Genomic DNA, 22,300 nt, shown 5'->3' on the forward strand with positions numbered 1-22,300 from the left:
GAGGCTGGGTAGCACCCTGCTCTGAATCTCTGCTTCCAGACTGGGAGCTCCATGAAGGCAGGACTGAGTTACTTTATTTCTGCAGCCTGTCTATTTCCAAGGACAGGCTTTCCAAGAGGGGATGCCTTCCAAGCATCTGTCAAACTGGATGGAATTATTCTGGAGAGACTGGGAGGGATGCAAGAGTGGGGCAAGCTTGGAGCGAGATCCTGAATTCCTTCCAAGGAGAAGGCAGGCAATCATTGTCCCTCTTAGCAGAATTGTTTGTCCATGGTGGTCCCCTAACCTGTCCCCTCCCTTCTCCCCTCACCCAGAGCCCCTTTCCTTAACAGGTGTTTTGCAGAAACGGAGGGGAAGGAGGATGAGTGAGGTCTCTAAAATATCCCATCCAAAGGGAAAACCTGAGCCAACAGTGCCACAGCTGGAGGAGAGGCGATGCTTCTGCCCAGATGCAGGGAAGGGTTAAGTCTGCGGCAGGCTGGTTCTCCCACTACTGCTAATCACTAGTTCACACTACATTAATTACCCAGCCACAGGGGGGAGTGCGCTGGAGCAAATTAGCTAGTAAGTTCAAAGGGGCCACTCCCCGCATTCCTTAATTAAGAGAGCAGCTGGCAGTCAGAGCTGCTACTCCACCTCCCTGGGGCCTTTCTGGGAAGCTCGAGTCAGGTGGAGTCTGCGCTTGCAGAGGCCAGAGGAATAGCTCCATCTGCCTTGTGGAGGAGCCTGCACCCCACCAGTAGTAGCCCACCTCCACTGCTGGCTGCGAAAAGGCAAGGGATGGGGTGGGAAGGAGCAGGAGTTAACCATGACCAAACAACTGTGCAGTGCCTGAACTTGACCATTAACCTGGAGCCACTTGGTGCAGAGATTCAGGCCTGTAGAATTTGGAGGAGAGTGCACCAAGCTGCACATATTCCATCCTCTGTCTCTGAGGGCAGGATGGGGCCATGCTTCTCCCCCGTGGGGGAGGTAGAGAAGGAAAAAGAAGAAGGGGTGCTAACGGAGTTGAGAGAAAGAGGAGGAGGGCTGGAAAGGAGTCAGAACAGTTGCTGAAGAAGGAGAGACATCCAGCAGGCTCCGGGGAGCTAAGAGTCAGGGAGGAGGTTGAGCATCTACTTAGGTGCTGGGTGCTGGGGACACAGAGGGAAGGACACAGGGCTTTATGGGGAGTGGGTGCAGTTTTGAGGAACTGGGTGGGCTGAGGACTGAGGGAACAGGTAAAACGCCACTGCTGGGTGGATCCTAAAGGAAGTCAGTGTTTTGGACTGAACTCCAGCATCAGGCCCAACGGACCACCCAAACCAGAATGGAGGCCCTCAGGCCAGGTGCCGTGTAATCACACTGGACTTTAAATAGGCGACTTTTCAAAGTCCAAGAAATTCACAGCGGCCAATCAGGAGGGGACCAGTTTACTTGCATCTAAGGAAGTCGCCTCAGTTTTAGCCCTATCAGGAGAGGAACTTTGAGGTGACCAATTCTCCATCTTGTTCCCTGTTTCTGTTTTCTTCCGCCCTTTCTTTCTGCCTGTAAAGCCCAGCTCCCCTACTCAGCTCCTCAGAGTGCATTTAGATGAATTGCTAATCACAGCCAATTAGATCATTTAACCTCATTTGTTGAAGTATTTTGTTTTGATTTTTGTGGTACCTGGGATTGAACCCAGTGGCTACATTTCCAACCTTCCCTGTTTTTTTTTTTTTTTTTTTTTGATACAGGGTCTCACTAAATTGTCTAGGCTGTCCTCAAACTTGGATTCCTTCTGCCCCAGCCTCCCAAGTATCTGGGATTACAGGCATGCACCCACCTTGCCCAGCATGAAGTATTGTTTTTTAATACCACCTAAGCCCACCTGCATGATCTGTATTCAAACATGCTACCAGACCCTTGCACCCTCTCCCAGATGGCCAGTTTAGGCAGCTGTGGGGAGAAAGCTGGGTTTGGGGAAGAACACCCTGGAAGGAGCCGTGCCTCTGCCTTTTCTTAGGAAGACTTACTGTTGCTGAATTTCTGCAGATGTGCAATGGATGTGCCTTGGCTCCTGAGAGACAGGGCTGGTGTGGCCCTGAATCTCTGTTCTTCCTTCATTTTTTTTTTTTTTTTGCCTAAAATATACCTTTTCTGCTTCACTCCAATTCTTTCTCTCCTGAAATTAGGCAGAATTAATGGATCTTGAATGAACTAGGGGCATATTGTACACAGCTGGAGTGGGAGAAACCTAAGAGAGAGGAGAAAGAGTGAGTGGGACGAAATACTGCAGGATGGAGGTATGAGGGCCCTGCAGCTTTAGGTCTGCTCTGCTTTTGAGGCAATGATGCAGAGATGCAAGGGGAGGCTGATTAAGATGAAATGAAGCCACAATCGTGCTTTATTGAGGTAGAGAGGGGAAACTGGAGGCTCATTCATGCATTCGCTCCTTCACCAAACACTTGTTTGATTCCCATCTTGTGCAGGCTAATGCATCAAACATTTATAGAGCATCGAGCTTGTGTGAGCCCCATGAGGTCAGGAACTCATGCTGATGATGACAGCGAGCATGTACCAACGAAAAAAGAAGCCATCTCTGTTGATCTGTGCCCTGTGTGGGAAGGAATTCCAGAAACAAGTAGAACATAAGGTTGTTCTTTCAGGGACTGAGAGAAGAATTCCTCTGAGTATAGGCACGGGGACCAATGCCTGCTGTAGGAGCCCGGGTCTGGGCAGCTGCAGGTATTCCAGAATATGTGGCAGCACATAAAATACTCCCACACTGGATTCTTTCCATGCTGTACAGCCTGTCAGTAGTCAACATTGCCAAAGTTAATACAAAGAGGAAAGACTCAGAACTGTTAAGTGGATGCTCATTTAAATAAAAAAGTGGACCTTAGTTCCTAGCCAGATCTAAACTAACAAACCTGGAATTGAAGAAATTCAAATGCATGTGCCACTCTTGGTTTAGGAGGCCGTTTTCAGCTTGTATCTAATAATGAAGTTGTCCAAGGAGTGGGTCAGACCTGGGTGGACCCTGGTGTGTAAGTCCCTGACTACCAGAGAGGGCCACTAGAGGGCGATACGAGGCTCCCAGCTGTGGGTTTGTCTTTCTCTTAAGGAGCATGTCCAGGGTGCCTCTCCACCCTCAAGCAGCCACTGAGTTCTGCTTTCCTTTCTCTTGTCCATTAGGTAAGGTGACCTCAGATATCCCAGATCTCTAGAAAAGTCACAGCCAACTCACTCAGAAAAGTGTTTGCATTTAGTTCTGACTTGGTGAGAAAAAAAGAATATGTCACAGCCTGGAGAAGGCAGGGAGGAGGATGGACAGTTTCCTGACCATTGTGGTCTGGAGCCTGCGGCAGGCAGTGCTTTCCGGTTTCCTCTTTGCCCTTCCTCAGTATCAACAGGGTCCAGTCCCTAGAGAACTGTGGATGTCCCATTCCCCCGGGGCCCTTCTGGCCTGCTCCGTAGCATCCTCCAGGATCAGAAGCAGGTTCCTATTCCCACAGCTGAGGCTGGGAACGGGGCTTGGGTGGGGGGGCTGGTGTGCTGATAACCCACAAGCCAGCAAGAGTCTGGGCTGAAAAGCGTGCGTCTCTGAAAACTCTACTTTCTCTGTGTTCTTTCCCCCCCCCGCCTTCAGTTTTCTTTGTAATGGTTCATTTTGGAAAATTCCATTTCATTCTTTTTTAAACTAAGGGAAAATGATTTGTCAGCTGTGCAAGTAGAGCTGGAGGTGGGGAGAGATTCTAGGGAGAGAGCAAGTGCCTGGGCAGCCAGGTCAGGGGAGTGTGTGTGCGAGAGAATAAGAGATGTGTGAGTGGGTGTGTAGATAGGGCTTGTGACCCGTCTGCGCTGAAGAACCCGTTTTTCTTTTATATTTCCAATCCATTGTGGACCTATACTTTTTGTAGAATACAATAAAAGCAAATTACTAGAAAAATGAAATAAAAAAAAGACATGCATACAAAAGACGAGCCCTAATTTTTTATGATTGTGTTAAACAAACATAAAATTACTCTGTCAGATTGCTATAAAAGTTTCTAAATTCTTGCTGTAATTTTTCTGCTTATCTTGTCCTGGACTAGTAAAAAAGCAATTTACAGACTGGCACCAGTTTGGGGGTCACATACTGTGTAGTGCTGCTGTTTGGGGGCAGGGTGGGGAAAGGCAAGACACCTCGGGATGGAGGTGGTCTGTGGTCTATGGGTCAACTGGAAGGACTGGTTCCTTCCTGCTCCCCATCATCGGTGTCTCCCTTCATGACCTGACATGTGCTCCTTTTGGGCTTTTTATAAGGGGTTGATTCTTCCATAGAGGGTGTGGCAAAGGCTTGGGGTTCTGTGGGTGCATCCCAGCTGACCCACGAAGACCCTGTGCTTCTAGATTATCTGGCTTGTGCTCCTCTGTCCTCCCAGCAGGATCTCTGATTGTTCAAAAAGGGGAGTGTGTTCTGGACAGGCAACGAGAGAGAGATAGGGAGGAGGATGAGGAAGAGGAAGATGAAGATGTTGAGAGGATGGAGTGGGAGGAGGGAGGGAGGAAAGGAGATAGAAGTAAAAAAAAAAAATGGGTTGTCTTACTAGCTCTAAGTCTCTCTGTCTTCATTTGGAATAGAACCACAGGTAATTTAGCACCCAAAGATGAGTGAGTGGATGTACTTCCAGAATCTATCTTGTTAATCTGCATGCACATCACCTAGAGATCTTGTTGCAATGCAGATTCCCATTCAGGAGATCTGGGTGGCTGCCTTCCTAATTAGCTCCCAGGTGATGTCAATGCTGCTTGTCCCAGGACACGGAATTAGTAGCTCAGATGTAAGAGCCCAGAGCTCTCTGATAAAGTTGATGCCTCCTTCACAGGCAGTGAAGGTGGGGGTCTGGTGTAGTCTCCATCTGTAAGATGAACTTTGCTTTCTGCAATTCCAACAGCAGGAGCCTATGAAGCCAGGCCAGGGCCTTGCAGGAACAAGTGTAACTAACCCTTGACCACTCTCAGGAATCAAGAAGTGCGAACTCCTTGAACAAACCAAACCACACTGTCAGGCATTGCAAACGACGGATAATGATGAACAATACAAAATGAATTGATATATTTCTATTAACAGAATGGATTTTACAACCACGTATCTCTTTAAACCAGTAAGGGGCTCACACAGGGGCTCTGGGCCAGCCTCAGTTCTGTCTTTGGTGAACTGGAAGGGCTAGGAACAGAAATGGGGCTGCAGGTAAAGGCAGAGTCCTTGGTACCTGGAGGGCTCTGGGCCCCGTTGTCAAGAATTCTATGATGTATCTGGGCCAGAAACTTTCCTGGCTGACCTTGGTCTTGCTGAACCTCGGAGAGGCTCCTTAGCTTTGTGGTCACTCATGGTTCTTGGCAGCAGCTTAAAATTCATTACAGAGCTGCCTGCCCCAGGACCAGTCTTCTGGGATGTGGAGATTGATGCTTTTTCCTTTCAGGGTCAAGACGAATTCATGCTCGAGCATTCTCTCTCTCTCTCTCTCTCTCTGTGTGTATATAATATTTCTCTCTTTCAGGAAACTTTTTCACTTGTGTGGAAATAAGACATCTGTGGCTGTGTCCAGTGTCACTTCTGCAACCTAAATGTGTGTGTACTGGAGGGGATGTCCCTTCCCACACCATTGATGGCCTTCTGTTGAGAGGGGAGCTCACAATTCAGGAGTTTCTGACCAGTATAAGGGCCCAGGGACTCTTTCACTGCTGGACTCAGGAACTAGAGGACCTACTACAGACCACTGACTGCGCGGGGAGCACTGGAGGCTGTGTATGGGTATAGGCTGGGGGGAGGGGATGCCATCACTGGTAGAGAACATCCTTGCAGTCACCGAAGAGATCTTGGTGTGTCTTGCTTCTTGGATTCAATACTTTGCAGGACGTTTATTGGACCGAGAGTGTGTCATCTCTGTGTAGGTAGAATTGTCCTGTGGGAGTGCTGGATCAGGATGAGGAAGCAGATGTAAGACAGAGGGCAGGGAAAGAGCAGGGATCCATCTGCCTCACCTCTGTGAGGTGAACTTTTCCACAGGCCTGGCTGTGGGGGACAGAGGAACTCAGGTCAGGGCACCCATGCTCAGAAACACATCTCCTCCCCACCTCCTCCATGCCATCTCTCTTCCTCCAGACAGCATAAACCCAGCCCAGGAGATCACATTTTTAACTTATACTCAATATGAAAACAGACAGAACTAGGTAGGGATTGGGAGACGTGGGTTCTAGTCCTAATCTGACCCTCACCAATTGTGTGGCCCCAGGCCAACACCACCACCACCAACAACAAAAGTTAATAATAACTTCCTCATGATGGCCAGTGGTTATAATGAGACTCAAAAGAGATGAAAGTTTAAAAATGCCTTTAAAATAACCACCATATTAGACTCCTACTGTATAACTGGCAACCTTTGAAGTATGAAGATCATATTTATTATATGGAACCTCACGTTAATCTTGCAAAGTAGGGATTATGAATTCATTTTCATATTAGCATGAGAAATCTGTCACTTTTGGTTGAATTAGGAACTGTAGGTACAGAGTGAGTCTTTACAAACTACAAAGATTCTCTCATTGATAAGAGATCCTGTGGCATATTTCCTAATCATCCTGGAATATAATATCCTCTCCTTATTTTAAGTTTCAAATCCCACACATCAAGGAAGCCTATCTAGGGGAGGCATGAATTGGAAGCCGATCATCAACCCCACCTCAGCCCTCAAATCATGCCTTTACCCTTTGTTTTCCTATTAGGGTTAAAAGTGGTCAGATTTTCCTTAATTTGCCAATGAAAACCATATATTTGGGGGGTTCCTTTTTCTTTCTTATGTTTAGGTCCTTATTGTAACTCTTTTTTTTTTTTTTTTTTTGGTACTGAGGATTGAACCCAGGGTACTGGACCACTGAGCCACATCCCCAGCCCTTTTTTTATATTTTACTTAGAGACAGGGTCTTGCTGAGTTGATAAGTGCCTCGCTAAGTTGCTGAGGCTGGCTTTGAACTTGCAATCCTTCTGCCTCAGCCTCCTGAGCTGCTGGGATTACAGGCATACACCACCATGCCTGGCTCATTGTAACTCTTATCAGGAAAGAACTGGGTCTGTGTTTGCTTCTCATGCTCTGGCAATGCTTTGGGCAGTAACCAGATAGGTTCTGGAGAATTATCCCTGAGTTGAGACACCTTGGCTGTCCATTCCCCGCAGTCTCCTTCATGGGAAGGAGAGGCTGAGTCCAACCATTTTTATAGACCAGGAATCGAAATATTAGAACAGGTGAGCAATTAACAACAACAACAACAACAACAACAACAACAAACAATTTCCTGGCTTTGAACATCTGTTACATGCCAATTTTTAAGATTGACTTCTACAACCCAGGTTCTATTCCTAACAACTTCTAGTAGTCTTTAGACATTGTCCTCATTTTATAGATTAGACTCGGAGAGTTTACATGACTTATTAGAGTGGTGGTTTGTAGGGGATGATTGTAGTGAAGGAGTTTGTGGTGGTCGTGATGGTGGTGAAGATGGTCGTGATGGTGATGAAAGTGACGCTGGTGGTAGTGAGGGAGGGATTGATGGTAGTCCTGATGGAAAGTGGTAGTGATGGCGATAGTGAAGGACAGGCTGGTGGTGGTTATGGTAATATTGATGATGGTAGCAAAACTGGTGGTGATGATGATTGTGCTGGTGGTCATGGTGATGGTGGTAATGAATAAGGGGATGGTGGTGGTTAGTGAGGTGGTGTTGGTAACAGTAGTACTGGTGGTGGTAATGGGAATAATTACACACTTGCATCCTAGTCCCAGGACTTCCAAGCTTGGCCACAGTACACTCACCTTCTTTCCTCTTTGTATGCGCCAGAGAGTAGGTAACATTTTCACCTTTGTCTTTCTGGTAATGTACTGGAAGAAGGAAGGAAGTTTCAACGGGATTTACTTGACTCTCCCACCTCCAGCCGTGAGTGTCTTGAAGACACTTACAGAGGGAATCCAGTCAGGGGCTTTGTCCTGGTGATAACTAGCTGTGGAGATCTATTAGTAATGTGGGGGTATTCATCCTGTCAGGTGCCTGCCCCCCTCAACAGACTTTAGCAGTTTTCCTAGCCTGTTTAAACCAAAGGTTGACAAACATTTATATGAAAAAACAGTAAATGTTTTAGGCTTTGTGGGTTGTATCTTTTCTTTCTTTCTTTTTTTAAATTTATTTATTTTTATGTGGTGCTGAGGATCGAACCCAACGCCTCATGCATGCGAGGCAAGCGCTCAACCACTGAGCTACAAGCCCAGCCTAGGTTGTATCTTTTCTATTGCAATTATTCAACTTTATAGTGTGATAGTAGCTTTATAAAATATGTAAGAAAAAAATGAATGTGGCTGTGTTCTAATAAAACTTTATATTTACAAAAACAGGCAGCGGGCCAGGTTTGGTCCATGGGCCGTGGTTTGCTGACCTTTGGTCTAAACCCTCCTTGCCTTCTTCCCTGGAGTCCTGGCTCCCTTTCTGCCTCCCTCTCCCATCACCAGCTCCACATCACTCTTTCCTCAAACTCTCCCTTGAAGCTGTCATCTTCCTTTCCCAGATGACTCCGATTCTGGAAAATTCTGGGCTCAGGGAGACCTCCTACATCAACAAGAGGGCCTTCTCCACTTGGTGGACAGATGGTGGTCCTGCTAGACGTCCTTACCATTTGCATACAGCGGGCACTGCTCTCCTCCTGGAGCTGAGGGTAGATTCCGGGATCGAAGGGTCCCTAGGAGACACACAGGCACAATTTCCTGAGCCTCCCTCACAGAGCAGGTGCAAGAGTGGGGACAGAAAGTCTGTGAGAAGGATGGTGGTGGAGCTGCCCGAGGCCTGCGGCTGGCTTGTTTATGAGGCTTAATTCACAGGTCTGGACATGATTGATTTTTATGGGATGTTTCTTTTGAAAAATACCCTAGAGGGTAGGATGGCTCCATGGGAATCACCAACTGGAGGAAGTAGGGTCAGAAAGAATGGGTCACACCCTTGTACAGAAAGGGCCCAGACCCACAAGCTAGGCTGCTTTTGGGAAGGAGGAAAAGCTAATAACGTTGACCACATACTATGTGCCAGACCCTGGACTGGGAATGTCATGTAAAATGTCTCCTTCATACTAAAGCACTTCACCCAGTGACCAGCACATAGTTGGACTTCCAAAAGTCTCCCTTACTAATTCTTTGATGCTTGGTATTGTTTATAATCATCTCACAAAGGTGGATACTGTTATCTCCATTTGATAGATGAGGTGACTGAGGCTGACACAGGTGACTTCTTCAAGGTCACAGTCATTGGGGAAATCAGAAGCTAGGTCTGTATGCTTTTTTCTCCCCTGGCATTCTGCCTTTAGAGAGTAGATGTTTCCAGAATGGAAAATTAACTGCTAGGGCAGGAACTGTGTCACCTGTGGATTCCAGAACACTTGGTTTATGCCTAGCGCCCGAGACGTGCTCATTAGCTCTAACATCAAGAAGGCACCACAGTCACCAGGTAGGACCTGTGGAAAAGGTCCCTCCTGTAAAACCAAGAGGGCATTTATGGCGACTCAGACGGGGCCCTGGTTATTAAACTTCCCTTAATGCTCATTTGCCAGGGCTGTGATTCTGAGTCTCCCTCCAATGAAGAGTTCCATGAATTGGATGGAACTCTGTTTTATGGGAGGTGTGACAAGTAGTAAAATGAACACTTTTAAGCAAACACCCCAAACTTGAACATGTGGGTGAATGCTGCTTTGAAGTGTACTCGTACGTGACAATGACACCATCATCGGTCAATATGTTTTGGAAAAACTGCCTTCAGACATTCAGTCCTTTGGATGTTTTGTTTGTGGCTTTTGTTGTTGAGCAATGGATATGCTATCTGGAAATAGCTGAGAGTCTTGTAGAGGAGGGTATGAAGAATAAAGCTGTTAAAATGACTGTTTTTTTTTTTTTTTTTTTTCTTGTGTGGCTGTGGAGTTGGGGCTGAAAGTGGCTTTTGGAGTAATGTTCTAAAGTGTATTTTGTGTTCCTGAGAATCTGAGATATCAGGAGCACCACCAGGAGTCCTTTTGCATGAGGGATGGGTCCCTTTGTAAAATGGAGCGTGTCTGCTCCCCCACTGTCTTGTCTGGGGCTGGGGAGGGAGGTGGCTGTATATGTTACCTGCCATTAGTACTCTGCTCCAGAGATAAGTGGACAGAAATGCCTGTGTTACTGAGGCCAGGCTGGGCCGTTGGGGAGGCTTTCTTACAGAGGCAGGGATGGTGGGACTCACAGATCTTTAGTTTGTGGTCCCTTGGTCCAGCAGTCTCCCCACCCAGTTCTGGGTCTGTCTCCACCTTCTCCTACCTTATAGAGATACCTGAAAGCAAATCTAGCCTGCAGACTTAAGACTAGTGGGAAGGAGTGCCCTTTCTCCTGCTGTTGGGTGGGTAAAAACTGTGAACTGATGAGAACATTAAAAAGGAGAGAGGAAATTGAAGGATAGCTCAAACCCTAACTGCTAAGGCGAGAGACTGGGGCTGGGGAGAGCACCTTGCAGATAACTTGGTTGACGGTCAAGGACAGCTTTGGATTAATGACTGGGTGGTATTCCTTGATCACCTTGGGTGGCTCTGCTCTGAGACAACTTCTCACTCATATCTTAACAGTGGGAGCTGAACGCTTGAATAAGTAAATCTAGCTTTGGAGGTCTATGAGAGCTTTCGCTTTGCCCTAGACAAGTAGAAAATAGGAACATTGCCCCAGTGGAGGAGGAAGTAGAGTTGATTTGAACCCCTGTAGGCAGAGGTAAAGCCCTAGGAACACACTGGCACCAAACATCTCTGGCACTGATACCTATTCCTTTAAATGTGACCTGAAGTGAACGCGGACGAGTTGGGATAAACATGTAGTCATCCAAAGTGACTGTTCTGAAAGCCAATGCTCGTCACAGGCTTCATTATCATCACCAGGACAGGAAGAAGAGGAATCTGGGATATCAAAATTAATAGGTGACCTCTGAATTCCACGTCTCTGATTATTTTCACTCCTTCTCTATAGAATCCTCAATGTCAGAACTTTAACCAAGCCTTTGATTTTTAGTGAACTGGATTAGAGGAACTAGAAAACGAACAGCAGGAGAAAGGGCAGCCTGTGGAACCTGCTGGGGTCGACTGCTCGGACTGGAACGAGAACTTGCTAAGCACCTGCTACCTGCCAATCAAACACGTTAGGCAGGAGATGCACCTTGTCTCATTAACTTACATCTTTACAACATCCCTGAGAGGAAGACGGTTTAGTGAGTCTTAGAACGAACTGGCCTAAGGCTACGGAACTAGTAAACAGCCGTGTTGGGATCAGGCCTTCGCTCAGTCCTCTCTGTCATGTTTCATTTTAGATGAGTCAATATTCATGAACAACACTATTCAAGGTGTGTGTGTGTGTGTGTGTGTGTGTGTGTGTGTGTGTGAGAGAGAGAGAGAGAGAGAGAGAGAGAGAGAGCGAGCACATATGCACTGTAGATCTCATTTTTCATTCTGCTCTATTAGCTCACCAGAGCTCTGCTGAGTTTAATGAGAGTTGGAGGCCTTGGTTTCTTTTCAGTCATATTTATGACCACAAATATATATATATATTTTTAATGCGAAGGACAGGGATATACATCACATTTGGCTTGGAAGAATCCCTTCATCTGTGCTTCTGTTCATGCTAATGTTCAACCGTGTGTATTGTGCCTCTCTGTATGCCTGTGGGCATGTGAGATAGAGTGTCTGTGTGTGTGTGCGTATGTTCTGGATGCTATATGTGTCCCTCCATGTGCTCTTTTGTATGACATGGGAAGAGAAATCCCTCCTCCCACCCAACACTCAAGAGAAGAGAGTGTCTGATCTTGTCAAGTGCTGGCTTCTCAAAGGCAGGGCAGTGCCTGGCCTAGGGATTCAGCCATGCAGAAAACCCAAAGAGTTACTAACCAGCTTTCCTCCAAGGTCTGAAATAAGCTAGAAGTCCAGCAGCAATGACCATCAGGCCAAGCACACATGCAAGGAGCCAGGCAACCAGCTGGTTGCTGCTGATAAAGGTGGACATGTCTTGAGAACCTGGGGGAGGAGGGAGGAGAGGTGACCACGAGCATTGAGGATGAATTTCAGAAATGCAACCCAGACTGGCACAGAAAGAGGCAGAATGATTGACTTTAGGGGAAACATATGGTCCCGGGGAGCCTTGGGAGGGGAATGAAGGATGGCTCAGAGGATACCTGTATAATCAGGTAGTGTCATGGGTGACCATATAACCTCCCCCACCCCCCGCCAAACAAGGTCCCCCACTCCCTGCCAGGTTCAGTGGACAGTTCCTTCTGTTGGGGCTCATCTCAGTCATGCAGAGCCTGCCCTGAGCCCATCATTGTGTTGGGTGTGATCGGAAGTGCACAGAAGAGTGTGATCAGACTCTTGCCAGGTTTCTGGGGCTCAGAGCCTGGTTTGGGGACAAAACGTACCATTCATAGAGAGCTTTACAGGCCTACTGCTGGCTCTGGAGATAATGTTCTCAGCCTCACAGGTGTAGTTCCCAGCGTCCTGCTCTGACTTCAATAGGAAGCGAAGGGGGGCGGCTTCCCCGTGGAGAGCTGAGTAGTTCCCCAGGATCTCCCCATTGAGATAGAACGAGTACAGGATGGGAGGGGAGCCCCTTTCAGCCTTACAGAGGAGCTCCACCACGTCCCCCACAGCAAGGCCAGCAGCCCTGGGTTGCAGAGTGAGCAGAGGACGAGACACAGGAGCTGGGACAGCACATGGGGTAGAAAAGTCAGCCTGACTGTCAGATTCCAGGGCCCCTCCTCCCGTGGGACCTTCCCCCACTCCCAAGGGGTCCTGTTGCCTGACGCCTGGAACCCTGGGGACTGTCGCCCCTTCCCTCACCCATTTACCCTGCACCTTGATCTCCAGCGGAGGACTCTGTTTCTGGACCCTGTGGCCCTCAAGGGCCACCTTACACCAGTAAAGCCCAGAGTCTCTCTCCTTCACTTCTGGGATGGAGAGCTCTGGGTGGAGACTCCTTTCCTGCAAGATGTGGCCATTCTTATGGAAGGAGAAGAAGAGCTGCCAGGTGGACTTCTGGGGATGCGGCTTTGTCTGACATCTCAGGGTCAATGGGCTGTCCTCACCAAGTTCAGGAGAGGGGATGGCACTCAGCACAGGAGGCAGGAACAGCTCTGGGAAGACACAGGCCCAGGGCTCAGGAGGGGAGTCCTGGACAATGAGGCTTAGGAGGCCAAGGACTGAGCTCAGGCTGCAGCTCCTTGACCCAGATGGGAGACTGTTGCATCCCCAGGACCTGTCTTCTTGTCCCCACCCGCAAGCTCTGGAACAACTCCCACATAGCCAAGCAAGCCCTCTGGAGTCCCAGGAGTCAGAGCCAGAAGGCCCCTTAGCAGTCATCTGGTCCACAGAGAAAAAGAACGAGTGACTAAGCGGGGCCAGGCCTCTTTCCAATTCACCCTCCTTCCCCTGGCTCCAGACATGGCCCGTGGGGGTGAGGAGGACATTTAGACACCATCATGAACCCTTGGGACCCCAAGCATTGGCCCCACATCAGGGGGTGTCAGAGAGAGGAGTCCTGTCCAGAGGGCTACTGACCTCTAGAGACTGGATCCCTGAGCAGCATCCTACTGCCCCACCAACCCCTCTGAGGTGGTGACTCACCTTGGACTTGAACCCTGATGGCCTCTGAGGTGTACGTGAGCCAGCGTGTGGTATACGTCTTCTGTCCTTTGCAGCTATACTGGCCGCTGTTTTTCACTGTTGCTGTCTCTATGAAGCAAACTTGGTGGTTCTTAGAGCAATTGAGGGGTTTTCCATCTTTGTAGAACGTCACCTGGGACAGCTGTGTGTGCATCCATCCCTGGCATTTCAGAGTCAAGACCTCTCCTTCAAACACAGGGTCCGGCAGGAACTGAAGGTCCAGCCAGACTGGGAGACACAGGCACAGGGTCATCCCTGGGGCTGCAGTCCGTCAGCCCAGTTTCCCCCTCTTTATCCCCAGCTAAGACCTCCCTGCCCTTGCTAGCTCTCGGTTCTCCAGTCCGGCCAGAGCAGACCCGGCAGGACCTTGACGTCTTTTTCTTCTTCTCTCCTTCCTCTTGCCTTTCTTTATTCTTCTCCTTTCTCCCTCCCCTTTCTCCTCTCTCTGGCTTTCTTCCTTCCCACACTCTTTTTCTCCTTGCGTGTTGCATTCTCCTCTACCACCTTGAAAAGTTTGGCTCAGTCACCCATTGTCTTGCCTCAGACCTTCTGTCTCAATCTCAACTTCCTTTGATTGGCTTTTTAGTCCCCAGCTGCCCCAATGTGACACTTTCTGCAGCCTTCACGGCTGGTAAGAGCTGCATCCCTGCCCACCAGAGAGGAGCTGGTGGCGTGGGGTGCTAGAGGTGCTATGGCCTGGGTTTTCTCCCTCCTGCTTTCCTGGTCAGGCTTCCCCAGGCCCATCCTCAGGAGGGGGCTTCATCTTCCAGCAGTCATGGAAGAGATTTATTCTCTCTGCTTTTCTTATTAGAATACATTCTGTGGCCTGACACGGACAAGAGAAGATGAGGGATCAGGCATCATCTGCAGTACATACTAGGCTGGGCCTGTCCGCAGGCTGTACCTCTTTATCAGGCCAGATACCCACTAGTCCCAGACGGTCTTAGGAACCAGGACTAATGGCCTGAGAGTAATGATGAGTGATCAAACCGGGGGTCCTGAGGTGAGCCCCAGCACATCTTGCTTTGGCCTGGATTTCCCTGGATGCTTAGGACCCCCTGTTCCCAACCCAGGAGCAAAGTAGGGATGTTCACAGTGTTCCTAAAGGATGGGCCCTGCTTCCCCACTACTCCTCTTTCTATCAGCTCTAAGTATCAGTTTGAAGTCTCTCCCCTGAACCACAGAACATGCCCTTGGAGGTCAAGATGTTCATGGGTCATTTTTTTTCCTGTTTGACATAAAATGCCATGGAGGCCCTTGGGACAGGATGGGCTGGAGGGCAGGGAAGATGGATGGATGGACGTAAGTGCCCACTTCTCTTAATATAAAAAGGAGAGAAGGGAGTCATGTCTTGTTGAGTAGAGAATACAGGAGTTTCAGAGTCACACTGAGAGGAGAGAGAGAGAGAGAGAGGCCAGAGCCACTTTTAAGGGACTAGGAAGGAGATTCAGAGCCCTCTGTTGAGATTCAAGTTGCCATAGGGCTTCCCTTAACATTGGCCCATGGAGTCAGGTTTCTTCTCACTCTGGACACTATCCAAGAATCCCGAAGAAGGGACCTAATGTGGTGCTGCTCTGCGTTGCTGCTGGGGGACCTAATTGCACCATCTTCATTCATTAAGTGTTGGGTTAGAGCCATATGTGGGGTCAGAAAAGACGTGGGTAAGACTTACCATTATTTCCAACACAGGAAACTGCTAGAGGGAAAAATGATAAAATTTGATTAAATATCAGAATTTTCATACTGGGAGGCCTCTACTTCATTGGTTGCTTATGTCCATAGTCAATCAACCACCCAACTAACTACTGAACCACCCAACCACTAAGCCATCCAGCTATCTAGCTACCCAGACACCCAGCCATCAAGCCACCTAGGCACACAGCCACCAGATCACCCAGTCACTAAGCCAACAAGCCACCCTAACACCTCGTCATGCTGCCACCCAACTACTCAGACACCCAACAACTAAGCCACCCAATCACTTACCGCCCAGTCACCCAGACACCCAGTCACCCAGCTAGCCACCCAACCACTCACCCACCCAAGACATTTAACCAATCACTGTTTACGATGAGTCCACTCCCTGAATTTCTCTGCCCTATCTCAGTTCAAATGTTGCCTGTTCAGACAGGTCTTCCCTGGGACCACAGTCAAAATCGTTCTCCCCGGTCACTGTGATGATGTGCCATTGTACTGTCGTCAGAGTGCTTATCAGTATTTGAATTGGTTTTCTTGGTTAAGTTGCCAGCATGTTATCACCTATCTTCCTCTGTCTAGAATGTGAGAAGGGACTTTGCTTATCTTCATGTTCCTCATGCCCAGGACCTTTTTTTGGAACATCATCTGTATTCTGTAAGCATTTGTCAAATAAATGCATGAATTCTCTCCTTTGTGACCAGTTGTGTGGGATAGGGATCAAAAAAGTAGAACATATAGGACTAGACTCTTGCAGTAAGGGGCAGAAGGGCCTATGCATATAGAACTAGAACCCATATGCCAAGGCCAGATCCCATTTCCCCAATAAGTCCACAGAGCTCTGGGAAAGAGTGTGGAAGCGATCAGATTGAGGAGGAAGGTTCTCTGAAGGAGCAATCATTAAAGATGTGGGACATGGTCAGGCAGCTCAGATAAATGAGAGAACTACAAATGACCTAGATGTATCTCAGACCATGCTTGTACCTTGAACACTGTATTAGTGTTTCAAATGCCTAATTTTGTGTGTGTGTGTGTGTGTGTGCACGCTCACGTGCGCTGTGGGTACTGGGTATCTAGGGGTGCTTTACCATTGAGCCATAATGCCAATCCTCTTTATTTTTTTTTTAAACTTTGAGACAGGGTCTTACTAAGTTGCTGAGGACTTTTCTAAGTTGCTAAGGTTGGTCTTGAACTTGTGATCTTCCTGCCTCAGCCATCTGAGTCACTGGGACTACAGGTATGCTCCACCATGCCTGTCCTAAAGGCCTGCATGTTTGAGGAGAATAGATGATCTGGGAAGAGAGGCTAAGTTATAAGAGGACAGATTACAGTAAGATGGGTATGAATAACTCAAGGGATGGAGGACCCCAAATTGAGGGACATAGTTGGAAAGAAAGCCGGACTTTGGGACAAGGGATGAAACAATGAATAATTGTGGGGCTAAGTGAAGTCTATTTGTGTCTTTCATTGCTGACATGTCTTAGGTTCTCCAAGGCCCTAGGACACTGAGAAATGCAAGAATGGTCTTGGAAGGGGTATCTTAAACCCACTATCACTATGCTACCACTCATGCTGTCCACACTATTTTGAATACAGATGGAGCCCTTTAACTTGATTTTTAAATTCAGTTTAGTGTCAGTTCCTATATAGAACTGGATGTCTCTTTTTTCTTGTTGTAGTAGAAATCATGCATTTGGAAGCAGATGACATAGGCTGAACTCATGAATCTGCCTCTTTTTGTGCGACCTTGGACAAATTGTCTAAATTCTGCTGGGCGTAATGATGCATGCCTGTAATCTCAGGAACTTGGAAGGCTAAGGCAGGAAGACTGCAAATTTGAGGACAGCTTAGGCAACTTAGAGAGACTCTATCTCAAAAAAAAAAAAAAAAAAAAAAAGAGGTGGGGGTGTAGCTCAGTGGTAAAGCACCCCTTGGGCTCAGTTCCCAGAACCACTAAACAAACAAACAAACAAACAAACAAACAAACAAACAGGGCTGGGGATGTAGCTCAGTAATAAAGTACCCCTGGGTTCAATCCCCAGTACCCACTTCCTCCCCCACCAACAAGTTTAAATTCCAAGAGCCTCCAATTCCTGGTCTGTCAAATCATATATAATGGGAATGATAATTCTTTTTTCTTATAGGACGGTTGTGAAGGTTGCCGTGACCCACTGCCTGTGAAAATGGTTGTAACATTATTGAAAAGCAGAAAGGAGGCTGAACTCAGAGTGACTGAGGACTTATTCTGTAGTTATGACTCCCCCATTTTCCCTTCCTCTTCGGAAAACAATTTTGCAGCTACAAAGTGCTGCAAAAATAGGGTTGAGGTTACCAAAGCCTATAACAAGAAAGAAGGTAACCAGAGAGCATAGAGCCACTTCAGATGAGCTCGTTTGAATCCTGATGACTTGCTGCCCCATGGCACTGCAGGACCTTGGAGTTGTGATGGCAGAATTGCTTTCTGTAATCAAGCCAGCAGCCAACTAGGAACATAGAGAATGGATGGTGTGTGCTGCTGTGATTTGGATCTGGAATGTCCCCTGAGATGCTCATGCTTTGGAAGCATGATCTCCAGTTCCGCAATGTTCAGAGGTGGGGCTTTCAGATGATGAGGATTCTGACCTCATCAGTGGATAAATCCATTCGCTGGATTAATTCATTAACAGTTGAATGATCGACTGGGGAGTAACTATAGGCAGGTGAAGCATAACTGGAGGAAGTAAGTCCCTGGGGGTGTGCCCTTGGATGTGTTGTCCCTGGCTCCTCACTTTCTGTTTCCCGGCTGTCATGAGCTGAGTGGCACCTTTGCCCTGCCCTTCCGCCATGATGTTCTGACTCACTTCAGACCAAGAACAATGGTGTCGGCTGGTCATGGACTGAGACCACTCTAAGTAATTCTTGTCAGGTATTTTGGCCAGAACAAAAGCTGACTAACATATCTGCTCATAGTAGTTCCTATGAAGAAGGTGTGGGAATCTAAGCTAATGACTGATAGGTAAGGTGACAGTGTGATAAAGTGGTCAAGAGCTATTGTTGCATTTCAGAGTCTCAAACGGTGGAGGCAGTAGCCTCCTAAGCTCTGCATTATTAGTCCACTATGGGAGGGAGAAGAAAGTTCAGCTCCTGCACACTGAGAAAGCATGTCAAGACAAGGCAGGATGAGGAAAGGGGTCTAGGAATCGTTACTTGTTAGGAGTTGCTGAGGGGCTGGGAGATACTAATCTGGAGAAGATGTAATAGAGTAGGGACACAATAGTGGTCTTTATTCATTTGGTGAGCCAAGTTTATTTCTGAGTTACTTCACAGGACAGAAATGAGGCTAACAGAAATTAGAGGGATCAGGGCAGCAGATTTTAGCTTCACGTGAAGAACTATTTAATGATTGAGTTCTGCCATGGTGGAACATGCTTTTTATTTTTTTTGCTAGGTGACTTCCATGTTGCTGCAAGGATTGTGTGGAGGCCCCATGACCCCTGCCATGGATTCTCTGTGAGTACATGGGAGGTGGGCTCCGGTAGGGGAGGAAAGCTGTCTCATGCTTGGCTCAGAAGAAAATTAAGGCCCATCTCCCAAAGTTTATAGATTTAATGTTTGGCCATGAACCAGCATGTTCCATGTCAGGGCCCCAAGCCTCCTGGATTCCTGATAGCCAAGAACAGTAATAACCATCAATTATTGTGACCACACCCTGCCAGGTGGATTAAATGAATTAGTATTTTCTCATTTTTTTTCTGATTAGAATCCAACTACTTCTAGGCCACAGGTAGAGTAATTGGTGGAATGGAGAAAGTATGGGGTTTGAGATCAGATGTACTTGGGGACTGTTTTGTTCTTGTTTGCCGGGTAATTATTAAGCATTTTGGACCTCAGTTTCCTTCACTGTTTAATAGGTTAAAAATAACTGCCCTATGAAGTTCTGAAGGTTAGATGAAATGCATGCACTACAAAGTAGACTTTTTTTTTTTTCTTTTTTTCCCTTTCTATCCACATCCGAGAGGAAATAGCGGCTTTGCAGTTACAGCAACTGTTCCTAACAGGTCCAGCCTTGCGTTACATAACTTAGACTGTTTTTTTGGGGTCTCTGGGCATCAAGTGTGAACGGATTGTGCTTGGTTCTCCATTACAGTGTGAGCTAGTCAGCTGGTCATTCTTGGACTTTATCTAGATTAGTCCAAAAACTGTTTTTTATTCTTTTACTTGGTGTGTTTGTGTGTTTCTGGGGATTGAACCCAGGACCTTGTGCATGCTAGGCAAGTGATCTACCTCTGAGCTATAACTCCAGCCCAAGGGCTGTTCCTTTTACAAGGTCATGCAACTTGCCCTTGGAAACCTTCCATTGGATTGTACCCAGGTACTGGGCTATCCTGTAGCTGCCTGAGTGTTAGCCATTTTCATGCATCCAAATAGCCATTCATAGAATGCGGAGAGCAGCACAGTGATGTTGAAGAGGCAGAGAGGGAAGAACAGTGGGCGGAATAGGCATTTTCCTCTCAGGCTTAAATTCTCAGAAACTCTTGTCAGGAAGAGCTCATATTTAGGAACAGCTTTGCACTTCTGGATTCATGTAAACACAGCAAATAAACAAGCAAACCATTGGAACCAAGTTTTTAAAAAGCAGGCCAATTCAGAAACTATCAATGGAAAAAAAAAATAAATGAACAATTTGTCTTTTATGTGTAGTGTGATGATCTGGCTGCAGTTGGGGGAGACCAGAGACCCTCCCCACTGTAGTCCTTCACTCCTAGACCAGCTTCTCTAGTCACCTGCATGACTGACTGGCACAGGGAGAAGTGGAAAGAAGAGACAGACATGGATCTGAGAGAATGGATTTGATTCTTCAAACTGGGCCCAAGAACAAGTCAGACCCGCACCCTCCAACCCTCTGCCACCAACACAGAGAAAGGACATAAACAGAAAGGGAAGGGTCAATTGGAAAAGGGCATTGGATACTTGGCCCACAAGCCTTTTTTTTTTTTGGTACCAGGGATTGAACTCATGGGCACTTGACCACTGAGTCCCATCCCCAGTGCTTTTATGTATTTTCTTTAGAAACAGGGTCTCACTGAGTTGCTTAGTGCCTCACTTTGGCTGAGGCTGGCTTTGAAATCGTGATCCTTCTGCCTCAGCCTCCTGAGCTGCTGGGATCACAGGCATGTGCCACCACGCCTGGCTGGCACACCAACCTTTTGACCAAGTTAGAAGTCTGGTCATTGCTAAATGGGACTAAAGAAAGCAGAGGCATTTATGTTACCCTGTAAAATCCCATCTCCCATTGTTGAACAAAATGCATGGAACTTATTTCACCATTTCTCTGATCTCTCCACCAATGCCTCCCACCCCATCCCGCAACTTCCTTTCCTTTCTTACTTCTTCTGCCTTTTGACATAACCCTGATGAATATTTTAACCTGATTTTACCGGATAAAAATCAGGTGAAACAAGTGGACCTTAGAATGTGGTTTTCTGCCTCCTTAATTCATCTCTGCCAAGGATCCATGAAGATGGGACAGGAAACACTTAGGAGTCCCCAGGGCCTAGGCCCATCTACCCCAAGCAACCTGGCACGTATGCACCTTTTTTTCAAGTTTCTACTGCAAACTCATTTGATTCGAGAAATAAAAGATGGAGAACTTTGTGTCTCAGGAATGACTTTCAGTCCTCAGTGCCCAGGAGGGGATGCCCACGTACAGTGACTTACCCAAGAACAGCGCAGTGGTCCAGAGCAGCATGGTTGCCTGTCTTGTTGCGGAGCAGGAAGTGCAGGTCAGACGGCAGGGGATGGGGGGTGGTGTGAGAAAATGGGTGGAGAGCACTTAGCATTCAGGCCCAGGGTGAGTGGGTGGCCCTTCTAACCTGGGTGGTATCGCAGCTTGATAGTCTTAATAGAGGAAGTGGGGAAGAAATTTGAAAAGCTCACAGTGGTATTTTCTTTGGTTGACGTGTATGACATAAATTGATTTTCTTGAACACAAGGCATGCAGGAGTCAGGTAAATAACTAATAAGTGCTTCCCTACACTTTCCTGACTTCAGAAACCTCACATCAGGGAACCAGATGAGATGTGACAGGGGGATGTCCCTGTTGGAAAGATCCCGAGCCTGCTGGAATTTGGTCTTAGCCACTCTTGGCTTGGGAGACAGCACAGTACTGGAAACTCTGAAATAGCCTACTCTCTTCTGTCAAGAATCCTCTAGCTTTCTGAGGTCCCGCTTTACGATACTTGGATCTGGAATACCCCAAAGGCCCAAGGGTTAAAGTCTTGGTCTGCAGCCTGTGGTGCTACGGGGAGGTAGTGGAACCTTTAGTGGGGGGCCTAGTGGGAAGTCATTGATCATTGCGGGGGATGCCCTTAAAGGGGATTGTGGGATGGTCGTCTCCTCTTCTCTGTTTTCCAGCCATCCCTGGTACAAAAAAAAAAAAAAAAAAAAAAAAAAAAAGAAGCTGTGTGTGTGCCTAGTATCCAAAGCCCTCTTCAAATTGACCCTTTTCTGCTTACATTGTTTCTTTGTTTTGGTGGCAGAAGGTTGGGGGGAAGGAGGGTCTGACTTTGTTCTTGGGCCCAGTTTGAAGAATCAAATCCATTCTCTCAGATCCATGTCTGTCTCTTCTTTCCACTTCTCCCTGTGCCAGTCAGTCATGCAGGTGACCAGAGGAGCTGGTCTAGCAGTGAAGGACTACCGTGAGCACCTTTCCCCACCACGCACTCCCCGTCATCATAGACCCCCAAATCGTCACAGTCACTTTGGAAAATGGCCTAAACATCTGGATACCTGATGACCCAGCATTTTCCTGACCATAAATGGAGCAGAAATGCATTAGTGTGGGAATCAAAAGACACGCACCAGGACTGGAGATTTAGTTCAGTAGTAGAGTACTTGCCTGGCATTTGCAAGGCCCTGGGTTCAGTCCCCACT

General features: G+C 47.4%; 1 protein-coding gene across 1 annotated transcript; it reads right to left on the reverse strand.

The window, feature by feature from the left end:
* Positions 1-5,094: 5,094 nt before the first annotated feature.
* On the reverse strand, positions 5,095-21,116 carry LOC114104580 (Fc receptor-like protein 6). Its single transcript, XM_027950763.2, has 8 exons — positions 21,086-21,116; positions 13,655-13,921; positions 12,880-13,164; positions 12,451-12,732; positions 11,927-12,052; positions 8,660-8,725; positions 7,812-7,877; positions 5,095-6,019 (listed from the first exon to the last, which is right to left on the reverse strand). Exons 1-8 carry the CDS (start codon positions 21,114-21,116, stop codon positions 5,985-5,987), a joined length of 1,158 nt encoding a protein of 385 aa, XP_027806564.2. The 3' UTR covers positions 5,095-5,984.
* Between the last annotated feature and the right edge of the window lie 1,184 nt (positions 21,117-22,300).

This window comes from Marmota flaviventris, chromosome 10, assembly GCF_047511675.1.
Source record: "Marmota flaviventris isolate mMarFla1 chromosome 10, mMarFla1.hap1, whole genome shotgun sequence".
NCBI classification, from domain to species: domain Eukaryota; kingdom Metazoa; phylum Chordata; class Mammalia; order Rodentia; family Sciuridae; genus Marmota; species Marmota flaviventris.

Excerpts from the sequence above, each read along its gene's own strand:
- LOC114104580 (XM_027950763.2), bottom strand. The coding sequence starts at position 21,116 with ATGCTGCTCTGGACCACTGCGCTGTTCTTGG. Across the intron at positions 7,878-8,659 it reads GTGCCCGCTGTATGCAAATG|TACATTACCAGAAAGACAAA; the intron begins GTAAGGACGTCT and ends TCCTTCTTCCAG. Across the intron at positions 6,020-7,811 it reads GCATACAAAGAGGAAAGAAG|CCAGGCCTGTGGAAAAGTTC; the intron begins GTGAGTGTACTG and ends TGTCCCCCACAG.